This window comes from Plecotus auritus, assembly GCF_963455305.1.
Source record: "Plecotus auritus genome assembly, chromosome: X".
In the NCBI taxonomy this organism is placed as follows: Eukaryota; Metazoa; Chordata; class Mammalia; order Chiroptera; family Vespertilionidae; genus Plecotus; species Plecotus auritus.
The window spans coordinates 102,901,430-102,918,697 of record NC_137784.1 but is presented as its reverse complement, the minus strand read 5'-3'; the positions used below and the strand labels follow the sequence as shown (position 1 = coordinate 102,918,697).

Genomic DNA, 17,268 nt, shown 5'->3' with positions numbered 1-17,268 from the left:
AAGTAGTAATCAACAGAGTTTAGGAGAAAATGACGATACTCTTTCTCTTAGAAAATACAACTATAATTTTTAACAGTTTTACTCTCCAACTTTTCTCTGTAGTAAAATTCCTCATTCACCTCTACAACAGGTTGTTGTGAGAATCTTGTAATATAAAGCCTGGGTGTTCTATGAAGCATTTTAAAACTTTTTTTTAATCTATATGGAATCTTATTCAAGTTTTATTTTCTCTTTAATATTTAAACAACTGTTCTTCTTTCCTTGTCAATATTTTATAATTTCCAAGAGGTTTTTAAGGATCTTAAGAGAACATTTATTTCAGAGTTATCTACTACTATTACTAGTCAAGAAAATAAAAAGTTAGGTAGAGGAAAGACCTGACATTTTGTCCTATATACATCTTAATCATCCTAACGGTAAAAACTCACATGAAACTTTACAATACAAAAATGATATGAGAATCTCAACATGGAAAGCCTTCACTACAACTATAAGCAGTATACAAACATGCTTCTACTTTTACCTACATAAGCTGACAGATGTTTAAAATACTGGGTTAACAAAGATCTTTTAGTAAAGTGACTTAGGCAGGCTTAAACTAGCAAGGATTAAGGATGAATCCTTACTAATTAATTGGAAGATCTGACACATATTTTATATTTCATTTTACAAAATCAGGAATATTTATTTTGAAACAAGAGAAGAAGACATGGTCTACCTGTCAGAAAACTACCACTCAGAAAGATTTTTCATCCACAAAGCAGGACAAACATAAAGACATTTAAATTTCACATTGGTACCAAAAAGGTTAACTGCCCTGTCTTCTTGGATTAGAAAAACTAAAGCTGAGCAATAAGTAGTTTTGCAGGCGTTTGAACATGCCTAAGCCTTTAAATCATAAAATACTTTCTAAAAATTCTGATTACAAAAGTAACATATACTTACAAAAATTCAAACAGAACAGAATAAAAAAAGTAGAAAGTGAAAGGCCCCGGTAAAGCCCCTCTGGATCCACCCCCCACCCCCTTAAGAGAAACCATATTTAACAGTTTGGTGCATCTTTCCAAATCTTTTGTTCTATACATATACAAAACGCACACAACCTTCATTTGGCTCATTTGATATACAGTGTTTTGCCACTTGCATTTTACATTTATAGCTTTGACATCTTTCCATGTCAATACACGTAGGCTAGATGGCATGCTATCATTAAATACCCTTTTAACAATGACAAAATCATCTTTTAAAAATCATCCATCCAAGTATGTATGTATAATTTTAAAATAGACAAAATCTACAATATAAAGACTAACATCTAAAAATAACCTCTATCCACCAGTGTGGAACAGTTCATTCCTTTTTCACACAAAACAAATTATGTGATTGGGGAGATTAATCTCCACGTTTACACAGAATGTTAAGCCTATTTGAAATTCACTTACACTTAGAAGCCAAGTCAGTGCACTACAAATACACATTGTGATCAGTTACAATATGATGGCTCTTAGTCTAGGGTTTCAATTAATAGAAAAAAATAGATAATACAGCTAATATTATGAAAAATCCAGAAATTCAAATTTTAGATTGCCAATTACAACACTGCAGTTTTACATTTTTCTTCTTGGTAGCAAATGCTAAATGGAGTTCAAAGCTCATTACTTAAATTTGGTTCACATCACACATTCAATCAGAGTAATAAGAATATAACACAGCTACTGTAGTTAGATTAAGACATAAAAATTTTTTGCTTAAAAGTAATGACTGTGTAGCACATAGGACATTTATCAACTGCTTCAGCACATTGTTTACAAGTGACCAGATGTCCACAAGGAATAAACGCCACAGCAATATTTCTATCCATACAGATTTTGCAAAGTTTCTCCTCTTGCAGGAGCCTTAGCTGCTCTTCAGCACTAATCTCTGCACAAAAAGAAAAGAAATGAGTTAATTATAGACTTTCTTAGTTGTTTAAATTCATTGAGACAATTTGAACCCCTACTATGTGCCAGGTACTAATCAAGTGTTAGGAGATAGGATGACTCACACATGGCATCTGCTTGCTCTTAAGTAGCTCGAATGCTAGTAGGAGAGAAGGACATGAGCGGAGACAATAAAAGTAAGCACAAAGGACAAAGTGATAAGTGCTATAATAAAGTTATCTACAAAGTGCTTGGGGACAAGATGAGAGAACAAGTTCTTCTATTCAGACTAACTGGGGAAAGCTTCACGGGTTGGCAGTTGCTGGGAGCGGTGAGTAGAAAGTAGAGGAATGACATTTAACATGACCAGCAATTGCCAGGCAGAGAAGCAAGGGTTACACAAAAGAAGTAGTGTATAGCAAGGGCATGGCGCCCGGCCCACGTGGCTCAGTGGTTGAGTGTCGACCTATGAACCAGGAGGTCACGGTTCTCCTCTCTCATCATTGATGTTTCTATCTCTTTCTCCCTCTCAGAGATCAACAAAACCACACACACACACAGACACACATTTAAATGAAAGGGCATGGCTTATTCTGGAAATGGAGGGATGGATTTGAGGGGCACTTCTGAAGTGGGACAAGTAGGATTTGATGAATGCCTAGAGGTGAGGGATGAGGAAGAAAGAAGAAATATAGTTGATTTCAAGACTTCTCGTGTGGCTGACAAGAGGATGGTGATGCCAATAGGAAATATAAAAATGTCTAGTAGGCCGATGGGGAGTCAAATCTTGAGGTCAAAAGTCAGCATTAGAGATAGAAGTTTGCGTGTCATCAGCATATGGGTGGTATTGAAGTTTTTGCTTAATTCAGCCTTTCCCAAACCAGGTTTTGCAAAATATTAACACATATGCCACAAAAATGTGTTTTGTGGTCTTATATAACTATAATTAACAATAGCAGTTAACAGTAATACAGCAGTTATTATCATGTGCTAGGCACTATTCCAAATGTATTACATACTTTAACAATCTTTGTAATCACTGTATACCATGGTTTCCAAATCTGGTTTCACATGAGGATCACTTGAAGCATTTGTAACAATAGATTTCTAGGCTCCATTTACTGAATCTAAAATTTTTGGGGTTGAGCCTGCTGGCATTTGGAAACCATTGTTATCAAGTTCAGAGAAGTATAATATAGTTTTTGTCCCCTTTTAGAAATTCATAATGCATTTCCCTACCTAACTATAGAGCTCCTTTTTCATGGCATCCCTTTTAACAATAATGGGGAACACTATTATGAAAACAAGTTTTGGAAATAGTCGTTTAATTTTATTCAACAGATAATGAACACTTAGTTAGGTTCTAGGCACTAGAGATACAACAATTATATATATAGACCTCGGGCCTCCGATCATTCACAGACAAGTAAGGAACCCAAGTAAGCATGAAATTATAGTACAGTGTGATGATAAAAGTAGCTACAATGTGTTATGAAGAACATAGGAAGGGTGGGTACATGTTTGAACACATAAAGAGAAGGCCTCCTGGAGGAAAGTATACCTAAACTGAGTCCTAAAGGATGAGTAGGAATAAACTGGGGAGAGAGAGAGGCCTTGGGGGACAGGGGCAGAGGAAGAAGGGTGTTCTAGGTAGAAGAATGGCATAAGTAGGTTCCAAGGAAGAGACAGAACAGGGCCTACAAGTCCACAGGTAAGGCTTGGGAATAGAATTTGAAGAGGAAATAGCATGAAATAAGGCAAGGTTAGGAGGAGCCTGATTCTGAAATATTTGGCAACCCATGTAAAGGAGTTTGAACTTGATCCTCAGGGCCCTGGGAGCCAGTGAAGGTTTTAACTTGGAGAGAGATATGTTGAGATTTATGCTTCAAAAAGGTTTCCCTAGGGCAGTGGTCAGCAAACTGCAGCTCGCGAGCCACATGCGGCTCATGAGCTGCTGTTTGCTGCTCCGTTGACTAATGAGTTTGCCGACCACTGCCCTAGGGGTGTAAGAAAGGATTATTTAATCTACTTTTTCTTCAAAGGCAACTATCTGAGCATAATCAAAACTATAGGCTCAAACATAGGGTAATTTTTAAAAACTACATTTTTATTCATTTCAGAGAGGAAGGGAGAGGGAAAGATAGAAACATCAATGATGAGAGGGAATAATTTGATTGTCTGTCTCCCACACACCCCCTTCTGGGGATTGAGCCCACAATCTGGGCATGTGCCCTGACCTAAAACCTAATTGTGACCTTCTGGTTCATAGGTCAATGCTTAACCACTGAGCACCAGCGGCCGGGACAAAGTAAAGGACTTTATATCATACTATGTAATTATTTTTATTTTTTAAAATCTTAAAAAATATATTTTTATTGATTTCAGAGAGGGGAAGGGAGAAGAGAGAGATAGAAACATCAATGATGAGAGAGAATCATTGATCGGCAGCCCCCTGCATGCCTCTACTGGGGATTGAGCCCAAGACCCGTCAGGCCTCAGGCCGATGCTCTATCCACTGAGCCAAACCAGCTAGGGCTGATGCTATTTTTAGAATACTACTTACTAGGGCTTTTTCTGTCACACAGCCACGGGGATAAAAGCTAGTATTCAATCTAGGAGTTCTCAGTAAGCAACAGTAACACTGTAGTTTTCTAAAAAAACTTCTGTTTTACTTCAATTAGGCCCACCTGCTATTTTGTATAGAATTAAAAAACTCATTTTTAAATGACTGAAAACATTGAGAGAGAAACATCATTGATTGGCTGCCTCCTGCACGCCCCCTGCAGCTGATTGAGCCTGCAACCCAGACATGTGCCCTGACCGGGAATTGAACCAGAAACCTCTTGGTTCATGGGTCGACACTCAACAACTGAGTCACACTGGCCAGGCTAGAATGAAAACATTCTTAGTGCCAGTTTTTCTTCATCAGTCTTTGGGAGGAGAAATAAGCAGCAACCCTAGCATGAGAAGATAGCCGGTATCAATTACCTGCCTCTCAATTTAGTGAGACTAAGGAGAGGTCAACCAATAAATTGCAATCCCTGCCCCTAAGAGCTGCCATTGCTTAGACCAGCCGTGGGCAAACTACGGCCCGCAGGCCGGATCCGGCTGTTCTATCCGGTTCTCTTGCTCTCCCCTCCGCTCCTTTACTTTGAATTTATAGTAGTTCACACAAACACTCCATCCATGCTTTTGTTCTGGCCCTCCGGTCCAGTTTAAGAACCCATTGTGGCCCTCGAGTCAAAAAGTTTGCCCACCCCTGGCTTAGACCTTCCTTCTCTCACCATCCTAGCTTGTAGTCTCTGTGATAATAAGAACCCATTGACTCTCTTCCTATTGCAACCTATAAAATCCTTCTGTTGCAGACAACAACTTGAGGCATAAAAACTAAAACCTTACTCTCAAACTTAAATAGCTTGAGTTGTGGTTAAGATACAGAGAAAAATGACACAATCACTTGTATTTCTACTGCAGTAGAAAGATAACAAAGTAAATGATTTATTTTACCATGGCTAAGGCAAGTAGAGCTATTACATATTTTAAATAAATGCAACTTTAGGAAGAGTCTTAGGCTTTCTGCTGGATCTTTTACATCAACTGACGTAATTTAAAAATCATTAATGTTATACTGTTTTATGACTCATGTAATTCTTTGAGTAATGTTTCAAAGACATCCAAAATGACTTAAAGATCACAAGGATCTTTAACATAAAAAATTAAGTAAATATTTAGGTTTATTTAGTACTACAAAAATTCTTGTCTTTTGGGAGAAGTGGTCAAGAGCTTAGAGAACAATCCTATATAATAGAAGCCTAATATGCAAATTGACCGAACTACCAGTGGAACAATTGGTTGCTATGACGTGCACTGACCACCAGGGGGCAGATGCTCAACACAGGAGCTGCCCCCAGCCCGCAGGCCCCAGGCTGGCCAAGGTGGGTGCCAGCAGGGACTACCCCCCCACCCCCCCGCCCCGGATCGCACCACAGATCGGCCCTGATTGCTGGCCAGGCCTAGGGATCCTACCCATGCACGAATTTCGTGTACCAGGCCTCTAGTGATTATAATAAATGTATTCAGTCTGATACCTTTTCTTTAACCTTCAGTGCTGCTGGCAAGCACTAGAGTAGCTGTCATCCTTAAAGGAGGAACCTGTATTTTTTTAATCTTTTTTTTTTCCTGAAAGGAGTTATATGCTTCTCTTCTACATTATTTAATACACTTTCTAAATATGATGCACAGTATTAAGGTGCCATTCATTCAAGCTTTATTTCATAATATGACCCCTTTATATGTCTATCTGATATGAAAAGTTGCAGAACACTCTAAATCCAGTTTCAACTAAATAAACTTATTCTACACACAATGATAAAAGTTAGCTTTTGTTGTTCTTTATCTAAAATAGAGCATAGCCTGGCCAGTGTGGCTCTTTGGTTGAGTGTCGACCTATGAACCAGGAGGTCACGGTTGGATTCCCGGTCAGGGCACATGCCCGGGTTATGGGCTCAATCCCCAATGTGGGGTGTGCAGGAGGTAGCACATCATTGATGTTTCCATCTTTCTCTCCCTCTCCCTTCCTCTTCTATCTGATATCAACAAAAATATGTTAAAGAGGAAAATATTATTATTTATTATTATAATAAAAATATTTATTAAAGAAGAATAGAAACCAGAGTGTTCTCTCTCAGCCATGTGAGGACACAGAGAAAAGGCATCACTTCTCGGCCTTCTGACTAAGATCAAGTGTAGAAAAGGCAGCCATTTGCAAGTTTGGAAAAAGTCCTCATCAGGAACCATATCTGCCTGCACCTAGATCTTGGACTTCCCACCCTCCAAAACTGTGAGAAATGTCTGTTGTCTGCCTATGGTATTCTGTTATATCAGTCCAAGCAGACTAACACATAGTATTAAGGTTAATTATAAAAAAAATCCTTATCTGTTACATACTTATTGAAGTATTTATAGGTGAATGAAATATAGGATGTCTGGGATTTACTTTGAAATACTATAGCAAAAACACCCAAACAACAAAACAAACAAACAAAAAAACCACACTGGGAGAAGTAATGAAACAAGATTGGAAAAGTGTTAGAAATTACTGAAGCTGGTTGATGGGTACATCAGGGTTCATTATATTGTTCTCTCCACTTTTGAGTGTGTTTGACATTTAAAAAATATATATATTTATTGCTTTCAGAGAGGAAGGGATAGGGAGAGAAATATCAATGACAGAGAATCATTGATTGGCTGCCTCCTATATACCCCACACTGGGGATTGAACCTGAAACTGGGGCATTTGTCTTGACCGAGAATCGAACAGTGACCTCCTGGTTCATAGGTTGATGCTTAACCCCTGAGCCACATCAGCGGGGCTCCTTGACATTGTTCATAATAAAAAGTCAAAAAATAGTTTATTCTAAGGGGGATGTGAGAGGAGGGAAATTAATGGGTCACAAAACCATATAAAATGCTACCCATAATGAAGTACTATTAGGTGTAACTTGTTTTTTAAAACTAACCAAGCATACCTTTCTGCAATGAAGTCTGACTTGATTCATGTTGTGTACTGTCTTTCTGAGCGCTCACTAAATCTGCAACCAGAACTTCCAGTGATTTATAGTTGCTCCCAGATGTCTGAATTTTTTCCTCCATTTTTTTCTTAATGTCTCTGAAACTGAATCCCATTCGTATAGCTTCATGTATCATAGGACTCTGAAAGATGTTATCATCTGAAATGAAAATTGGTGAGCAAAAAGAACAGAGTTTAAACAATTATTTTCATCAACACAAAGTATAGCTAAAAAGAAAAATTTAAGGAAGAAAAAATACCAAAAACAAACCAGCAAACCCAAACTACTCTGAGATATTTAGGCACTGATGGATCACTTTCAAAATTTTACAATAACTGAAAATGCAGTGAGTATTTGGGATCACTGTGAAGTGAGATTAGGTTGTTTAAAGACTTGATGAGCCCTAACAGGTTTGGCTCAGTGGATGGAGCGTCGGCCTGCAGACTGAAGGGTCCTAGGTTCGATTCTGGTCAAGGGCATGTATGTACCTTGGTTGCAACACATCCCCAGTGGGGGGTGTGTAGGAGACAGCTGATCGATGTTTCTAACTCTCTATCCCTCTCCCTTCCTCTCTGTAAAAAGTCAATAAATATATTTAAAAAAAAGACTTGATGAAATAGTGCAAGATAAAGTAAAACAAGGTAAGGGCTAAGTGCTTAAAAAATCTGAACGTTTTCCAAATCAGATGTACGCATTGACAACTAAGTTAAGGCACTTAAAGAACGAATGTTTTTACTGTGTCCCTAGCAATTATTTTGAAAAAATAATGGGAAATAGGGGGAAGTCTGTGACCTTGAAAGTATGAGTTTCCTATTTCTCAGACTTAGTTTCTATAGCTAAAGGGGGTGAACTAGGTAAAAACAAGGAAGCAAATAGAAACTCACTTTAATGGTACTCAGAATAGGAATACCGGTTATGTAAGAAAGTGCTAAAGAGAATATTAATACCCTCTGATTCATCAATTCCACTCTGGGGTATTAAAAATGATGCACATATCTACCAAAGACATACAAAAGAATATTCATAGCAACATTATTTATAACAGCCCCAAACTGGAAACAACTCAAATATCCATCATCAGGTGAGAATGGCTAAGTACATTGTGGTATATTCAAATACCACACAGCAAAAAAGGACATACTGCCATAGGCAACATGGATGAATCTCATAGACAGGAGTAAAACATCATCTTAATGATGAACCAAAGACAAGCGATTACATAGCATATGATTACATTTATAAGAGGTTCTAATTTAATCTATGGTAATAGAAGTCAGAATATAACTTGGGGGTGGATACTAATTGGGACATAAAGGGGTTTGATTGAAAGAAACATTACATGGTAAGTAACAAAAGATATTTTCTAGGTAGGAAAGTAACTTAACATTTGTGTTTGATAAAAATTCTGTCAGGAGGCTATAATGGAAATAAAAGAACAGTTAGACTACTACAATAGCCTGGATAAAAAATAAGGGCAGGAACCAGGGCAGAACCAGTAGATTTTAGACAATATTAAAAAGGTATAATTTATGAGACCCAGTGATTAATTAAATGTAGAGAGATTAAGGAAAACAAAGAGCTTAAAATGACGCAAATTACAAAGCGACTCTGTGAATTGTGATACTATTAACACAGGGAGGGAATAGAGCAGGGCTAAATTTGTGAGTGGTTTTGAGATGCTGAATTTAAACTGCTCTTGAGATTTCTAGGTGGAGATGTCCAGGTCAGCTGCACACTACTCTTTTTTTGAAAAAAAAATATATTTTTTATTGATTTTTTACAGAGAGGAAGGGAGAGGGATAGAGAGTTAGAAACACCGATGAGAAAGAAACATCGATCAGCTGCCTCCTGCACACTCCCTACTGGCTATGTGCCCACAACCAAGGTACATGCCCTTGACCGGAATCGAAACTGGGAACCTTGAGTCCGCAGGCTGACACTCTATCCACTGAGCCAAACCGGTTAGGGCTGGACACTACTCTTTCCTGGTTCTACCAACTCTTGACTATTTTTTCCCCAGTTTGCTTTGCTGGCCCCTTCTGCCCACCTGATTAGATATTGATGATTCCCTTCCACTGTCTCATTGACCCTCCTCCCTTTTTTACAATGTCTCTGGACACTTTTCCTAATACCACAATTTTACCCTCATTTCTATGAGTTCCAGGTTTTAATATTCACCAAGTTGAATATTCTGCAGGTACCTGAAGCTCACCTTGCTGAAAACCAAAAGCAAGGACAAGAGGATATCCACATGAAAAAGAATTAAATGTACCACAACGTCATACTATATATAAAAATTAACTCAAAATGGATCAAAGACCTGAATGTAAGAGATAAAACCAAAAAACTCTTAGAAAGCAAAAGCAACAAAAAACCCAGATCACCCTAGCCCAGGGGTGGGCAAACTTTTTGACTCGAGGGCCACAATGGGTTCTTAAACTGGACCGGAGGGCCGGAACAAAAGCATGGATGGAGTGTTTGTGTGAACTAATATAAATTCAAAGTAAAGGAGCGGAGGGGAGAGCAAGAGAACCCTCCGCTCTTTCGGCTCCGCGGGCCGGATAGAACAGCCGAACGGGCCGGATCCGGCCCGCGGGCCGTAGTTTGCCCACGGCTGCCCTAGCCAGTTTGGCTCAGTGGATAGAGAATTGGCCTGTGGACCGAAGGGTCCCGGGTTCAATTACGGTCAAGGGCATGTACCTCGGTTGCAGGCTCCTCCCAGAACCAGGCCCTAGTTGGGGCGTGTGCAGGAGGCAACCAATCAATGTGTTTCTCCCACATCAATATTTTTCTCTGTCTTTCCCTCTCTTCCACTCTCTAAATATCAATGGAAAAATATTCTTGGGTGAGGATTAAAAAAACACAAAACAAAAACCAAAAATAGATAAATTGGACTTCATCAAAATCAGAAACATGTTTGCTTTAAAGGACACCAACAAGAATGAAAAGACAATCTACAGAAAAGGAGAAAATATTTGCAAATCATCCTATCTAATAAAGAGGGAATATGCTAATTAACCATCACTCCATCACAAAGATGGCTGTACCCACAGCTGAGGCCAAGTTCCCATAAGGAGACTTAACAAGCAATCAGCAGGGACCTGAGGCTACGCCCTCCCCCGCCCCCGTGGGGCTTGACAGGGGACCTCATGCCACGCCCCCCCCAAACGGTGGGGCTCGACAGGGGACCTCAGGCCGCCTTCCACACCTGGCAGGGTTTGATAGGGGACCTCAAGGTGCGCTTCCCATCCTGGTGCTGGGCTAAGGGACCTCAGGCTGCTCCCCCGGCCCCAGCACCAGGCTGGGGGACCTCAGGCCATGCCCCCCACCTGGCAGGGCTTGACAGAGGACCTCAGGCGACGCCCCCCACCCAGTGGGGCTTGACGGGGGACCTCAAGGTTCACCCCCAGTGCTGGGTCGGGGGAACTCAGGCTGTGCCCCCCGCACAAGGGAGACCTGAGGCTGCAACTCCCTGCTGATGGGGCTTGACAGGGGACCTGAGGCTGTTCCCCCTTCCCGGTGCCGGGCTGGGGGACCTGAGGCTGTGCACCCCCCTCCCGCCTGGCAGGCCTTGACAGGGGACCTCAGGCCATGCCCCCCACCCAGTGGGGCTTGACAGGGGATCTCAGGCCATGTCCCACACCTGGTGGGGCTTGACGGGGGACCTCAAGGCATGCCCCCCCACCTCGGTCTGGGCTGGGGGACCTCAGGCCATGCCCCCCGTCCTGGCGCCGGGCCAGGGGACCTGAGGCTACGTTCCCTGCCTGGTGGGGCTTGACAAGGGTGGGACTAGCCAGGTCTGGATCTATCCCAATGATTGGGGGGCGGCTGGCCAGGTCTGGGTCTCACAAGATTTTGAGGCACATGTGGGTGGGTGGGCAGGGACTTGACTCTGGGTCCCATGGTGTGCTCCAGACTCTGACAGGAGGAAGGTTTTCATATATATTTTACTAATTTTCTTTCATCTCTGACACTTCTATTAATAGAGAAAGGGCAAATAGCAATATTAAATTGTTTCCTCTAATTAATCCCCTTTTTAATGTGCACGAATTTCGTGCACCGGGCCACTAGTATATTTGAAAAGGAACTTATATATAAAAAGAACTAGAATATATCAAGAACTCTTGAAACCAAGATGGCGGTATAGGTAAACAACTAAACTGCAGCCTTGCACAACAATTTCAAAACTACAACTAAAAGACAAAATGGATATCATCCAGAACCACAGGAAAGCTGGCTGAGTGGAAATTCTACAACTAGAAGGAAAGAGAAAAGCACACTAAGACTCACAGGAGCTGCGGAAGGCAGAGGTACTGATGCGCGTGTGCGGAGAGGGCTGGCAACTGAGTACGTGGCTGGCTTTCTCAAGCAGGAGGGAGACAAAAGCTCCCAACTGCTCTGAACTCCAGTTCTGGAGGAGACTCTGGGGACCCAGACTCATACGGGGAGAAACTGGACTGTCTGGCAGTGGGAGAAACTCGAGGGGGGCATTCTCTCAGAGGTGCTTGCAGCGATTACCACGGGACACTGAGACCCAGGGGCCTCTTAGGGAAGGGCTGACAAGAAGCCATTGCTGTCTGCTCAACCCTGAGATCCCGCCCCATGAAGCCATTGCTGATTGCTCCGCCCTGAGACTCCACCCCATCCAAGCTGAGCGCAGAGGCTTTTGCATAGAAATGGCGTGGTCCTCTGAATTCTAAACTTACCTAACAAACTGCAGCTGAGTCAGTGAGACCCAGAAAATCCAAAAGAAGGCCCAAGGCCCCACAGCAGCTTGCATTGCTTCACAGCTGGGCCTCATCCGGGCACCTCCAAAACTCAAACAAAGAAGAGGAATCTGCAGATCTCTCTGTAGCTCCTGCTGGGTGGCCTCAGGCAGAGGCTAAATTAGCTCCTCCTTGGAGATCCAAGAGCCAGTGTACCCAGGGGTCAGAGTGGGACCATCCAGATTACAACTCCTCAGATCCATAAGGGACACACTCAGGGGGCAGACTCAGTGAGCACCAAAGCCCCACTGAAGCAAGTCTTGCCTCATAAGGGTGTCTCCAGCACAGAAGTTCTCCCATTATAGATACAACTGATCCTCACAGCCAATTGTCCTGGAGGTCAATTTGTCTCAGTGATAACAACAATCAAGGCTTAACTACAACAAGACTGTGCACACAGCCCACAAAGGGGTGCACAAAGAGTGTCCACCTCAGGTAACTAGGGAGGCTGAGCCACTGGGCCCTATAGGACACCTAGCACACAAAGCCACTCTATCAACACAGGGAAGCAGCCAAAATGCGGAGACAACGAAACAGGTCACAAATGAAAGAAATGGAGGAAAGCAAACGACTGGATATAGAGTTCAAAACCACGGTTATAAGGTCTTTCAAGAATTTTCTAGAAACCGCCGATAAATTTAGTGGGACCCTCGAGGATATGAAAAAGGACCAACTAGAAATTAAGCATACACTGACTGAAATAAAAAATAATATATAGAGATCCAACAGCAGATTAGAGGATCGCAAGAATCAAGTCAAAGATTTGAAATACAAAGAAGCAAAAAACACCCAACCGGAAAAGCAAAAAGAATACAAAAATATGAAGATAGTGTAAGGAGCCTCTGGGACAACTTCAAGGGTACCAACATCTGAATTATGGGGGTGCCAGAAGAAGACAGAGAGCAAGATATTGAAAACCTATTTGAAGAAATAATGACTGAAAACTTCCCCTACCTGGTGAAAGAAATAGCCTTACAAGTCCAGGAAGCGCACAGAACCCCAAACAAAAGGAATCCAAAGAGGACCACACCAAGACACATCATAATTAAAATGCCAAGAGCAAAAGACAGAGTATATTAAAAGTAGCAAGAAAAAAACAGTTAGTTACCTACAAGGGAGTACCCATATTAATGTCAGCTGATTTCTCAACAGAAACTATGCAGGCCAGACAGGAGTGGCAAGAAATATTCAAAGTGATGAATAGCCAAAACCGGTTTGGCTCAGTGGATAGAGCGTCAGCCTGCGGACTGAAAGGTCCCGGGTTCGATTCCGGTCAAGGGCATGTACCTTGGTTGCGGGCACATCCCCAGTAGGGGGTGTGCAGGAGGCAGCTGATCGATGTTTCTCTCTCATCGATGTTTCTAACTCTCTATCCCTCTCCCTTCCTCTCTGTAAAAAATCAATAAAAAAAAAATATATATATTAAAAAAAAAAAAAAAAAAAAAAAAAAAAAAAAAAAAAGTGATGAATAGCAAGAACCTACAACCAAGATTACTCTACCCAGCAAAGCTACCATTCAGAATTGAAGGGCAGATAAAGAGCTTCACAGATAAGAAAATGCTAAAGGAGTTCATCACTGCCAAACCAGGATTATATGAAATGCAGAAAGGTATTCTTTAAGAAGAGGAAGAAGAAGAAAAAGGTAAAGATAAAAATTATGAACAACAAATACATATCTATCAACAAGTGAACCTAAAAATCAAGTGAATAAAAAATCTGAGGAACAGAATAAACTGGTGAATATAATAGAATCAGGGGCATAGAAAGGGAGTGGACTGACAATTCTCGGGGGAAAAGGGGTGTGGGGGGTGCGGGAAGAGAATGGACAAAAATCGTACACCTATGGATGAGGACAGTGGGGCGGGGGTAAGGGCAGAGGGTGGGGTGGGAAGCGGGTGGAGGGGAGCTATGGGGGGAAAAAAGAGGAACAATTGTAATAATCTGAACAATAAAGATTTATTTTAAAAAAAGAACTCTTACAAACCTATCCAATAAAGACAGAATATGCAAATTAACAGTCGCACCACCACAAAGATGGTGGTGCCCAGTCCCCTCAGCCCTGCAGGAGATTACTATGGCAAGTGGACTGAGAAGGTTTTCAGCAAGGGTGAGAAGCAAGCCTTGGCGGGATCGAGGGAGAGCCGGCAGGCTCAGGGCCGCTGCCACCCGGGGAGGCCTGCGGAGTTCGGTTCTGAAACCACAGGGACCACTTCCAGCGTGGGCTGGGGAGGAAGCACCACTGCCACTTGCCCAGCACCAGGTCCCTGGTTAAGGCAGCGGGTCCAAGTCGCAGCCATGGGGCCTGGTGGAGCTGTCTCACTCCGGACCATCGTGGCTGTGCTCTGGCGGGGGCGGCGAGCACCTCCGGGATCACTGTCTGCCCCCGGACTGCCTGCAGACACCGGTGTAGCGGGCACAATTTGAACATTTTAATGAAAATGGGACGCCTGCGCCCCGGGACCCTGTTAGGAGGCACTGGGGCTCAGGAGGGGCTGGAAGCAGAGGGCCCTGGTTGCCAGGCTGACAGCAGCACGGACCGGAGGTGCCTCCAGTCACCGTCACCCGCCCAGCGCTGGGCTCCGGACCCTCACTCCGGAGCTCAGCCATAGGAGGCACTGGCCCTGGGATGTTTTTCCTGTTATCTGGCTGGAAGTACAGGAGGCAGTTGAATTAGAGTCATTATTATAATTTAATTTCTCCAAACTCAGAGCTATTTTCTTTCCAAACACATCCGGGGCCAGAAAACGTTCAAAGAACTGGGGAACCATTCCCAAATCAGGAAGGAAGTCACAGGGTGTATACTATTGCTATGAATACAGTATTTCCTACTACTTACAACATATACAATGTAATGTATTAGATGCCTTCCTATTGCATGAAGTACGTATTCTCATAGAGTAATACTGGTAGATATGTTATACTTATGGTGGTATGTCATATCCTATCTATACTAATAAAAGGGCAATATACTAATTAGACTGGAGACCTTCCGGACAAAGCCATGGTGGCGGGGCCAAGGCAGAGGTGGTTGGGGTGATCAGGCAAGGAGGGCAGGGCAGTTGGGGGTGATCAGGCTGGCGGGGGGGGGGGGGCAGTTAGGGGCGAGCAGGCCTGCAGGGGGCACCAGTTGGGGGTGAGCAGGCCTGCAAGGGGAGGCAGTTTGGGGCGAGAAGGCCGGTGGGGAGACAGTTGGGGCAAGCAGGTCAGCATGCAGAGTGGTTAGGGGCGATCAGGAAGGCAGGCAGGTGAGCGGTTAGGAGGCGGTGGTCCCGGATTGTGAGAGGGATGTCCGACCCCTGTGGAATCGGGCCTAAAACGGCAGTTGGACATCCCCTGAGGGGTCCCAGATTGGAGAGGGTGCAGCCCGGGCTGAGGGGCCCCCCCTCCCATGCACGAATTTCATGCACCGGGCCACTAGTTAAATAATAAGAACACAAATAACCCAACTAAAAACTGTCAAAGGAGATGAACAGACATTTTTCCCAAAGACATACAAATGGCCAATTAGCACATGAAAACTGCCCAACATCATTAGCAATCAGGGAAATACAAATCAAAACCTGGATAAGGGCCTGGCCAGTGTGGCTCAGTGGTTGAGTATTTACCCAATTCACCAAGAGATCGTTGGTTGATTCCTGGTCAGGGCACATGCCCGAGTTGCAGGCTCGACCCCCTGTAGGGGTGTGCAATAGGCAGCCTATCTATGTTTCTCTCTCTCTCTCCCAATCCCTTCCTCTCTCTCTAAAATCAATAAAAACATTTTAAAAAGTTCCCCCCTAAAAAAAACCATGATGATACACTTCACACCTACTAGGATGGTTGTAATAAAAAGACAAAGAGTAATAAGTGTTAACAAGGATGTGGAGAAACAAACTGGAACCCTCATATATTGGTGGTGGGAATGTGAAATGGTGCAGCCACTTTGGAATACTGGCAGTTTACCGAAAATGTTAAACATAGGAGTTACCATATGACCCAGCAACTCTATCCCTAAATATATACCCAAGAGAATTAAAAACATGCCCACACACACAAAAAAAAACTTGTACATAAATGTTCATAGCAGTATCAGCTACGTCTACCAAGTGACAAATGAATAAATAAGATGTATTATCCATACAAAAACAGTTTTCCACCATAATAAACACACATATATGAATACAACATGGGTGAACCTTGAGGCCATTGTAATTCCATTTAATATGAAATGTCCAGAATAGGCAAATTCATAGAGACAGAAGTAGATTAGTGGTTGTTTGGGGCTGGGGTGTGAAGGGCAGCAAGGGGAAGTGATTGCTAATGGGTATGGGGTTTATTGTTGGGGTTATGGTGATGTTCAGTAATTAAATAGTAGTGATGGTTGCACAGCCTTGTAAATACACTAAAAACCACCAAAATACATACTTTATAATGGTGAATATTTTTAAATAAATTATATCTCAATTTAAAAACATTAATCCTAAACCAAAACACCAATCTCATCCTAATATATAAAAACCCTGGGTCCGTCACATCCACAACGACTGGAGGCTTGACCAACCAGAAGTCAGTCCTGCAGTCAGCCCTGGGTTGCCGTAGCGCTGACTGCCGGGCACCTCAGCCGAGGCGACTCAGCACTGACTGCTGAGGGGGCTGCGATCAGGCCCAGACAGAGGCTGGGAGAGAAAAACAGGGTCTGCTCGCAGCCCCATTAGCAGTCAGTGCAGGGCCCACGTGGCAGAAGTCAGTCCTGCAGTCACTGGGCCTCTAGTTAATCATATAAAGAATAGTATGCATTGTAAGGATGATTATCAAGAAATGTTACAGAACGTTTGTTTCTGGATAATTTAAAAAATATAGGCTGGAATGAATGATTTCTTAAACTGTATTATTTATTCCCATTACAAAATCCACATTAAAGTGGATCTCTTTCTCAAGCATATTTATAAATATAAATATTCTCTTGCCTTGAAATCCTTAAGATACTAAACAGGCGATGCTATGAGTATAGGGAGTGGGGAATCATGAGACATA

The 17,268-nt window shown here is 42.5% G+C and overlaps 1 protein-coding gene across 6 annotated transcripts in view; it reads right to left on the bottom strand.

Moving 5' to 3' along the window:
* Positions 1–668: 668 nt before the first annotated feature.
* Positions 669–17,268, bottom strand: part of XIAP (X-linked inhibitor of apoptosis) — a 51,264-nt gene continuing 34,664 nt past the window's right edge. For 4 of the 6 annotated variants that reach the window (XM_080653334.1, XM_080653336.1, XM_080653333.1 and 1 more), the window contains 2 exons: positions 7,448–7,648; positions 1,592–1,920 (listed from right to left, as the gene is read on the bottom strand). In XM_080653334.1, coding sequence (XP_080509460.1) covers positions 1,727–1,920; positions 7,448–7,648 — 395 coding nt within the window. In that variant the 3' untranslated portion in view covers positions 1,592–1,726. Of the gene's footprint in view, positions 1,921–7,447; positions 7,649–17,268 lie in introns of all 6 variants that reach the window. The other 2 variants (XM_080653332.1, XM_080653335.1) reach the window with 2 other exon arrangements.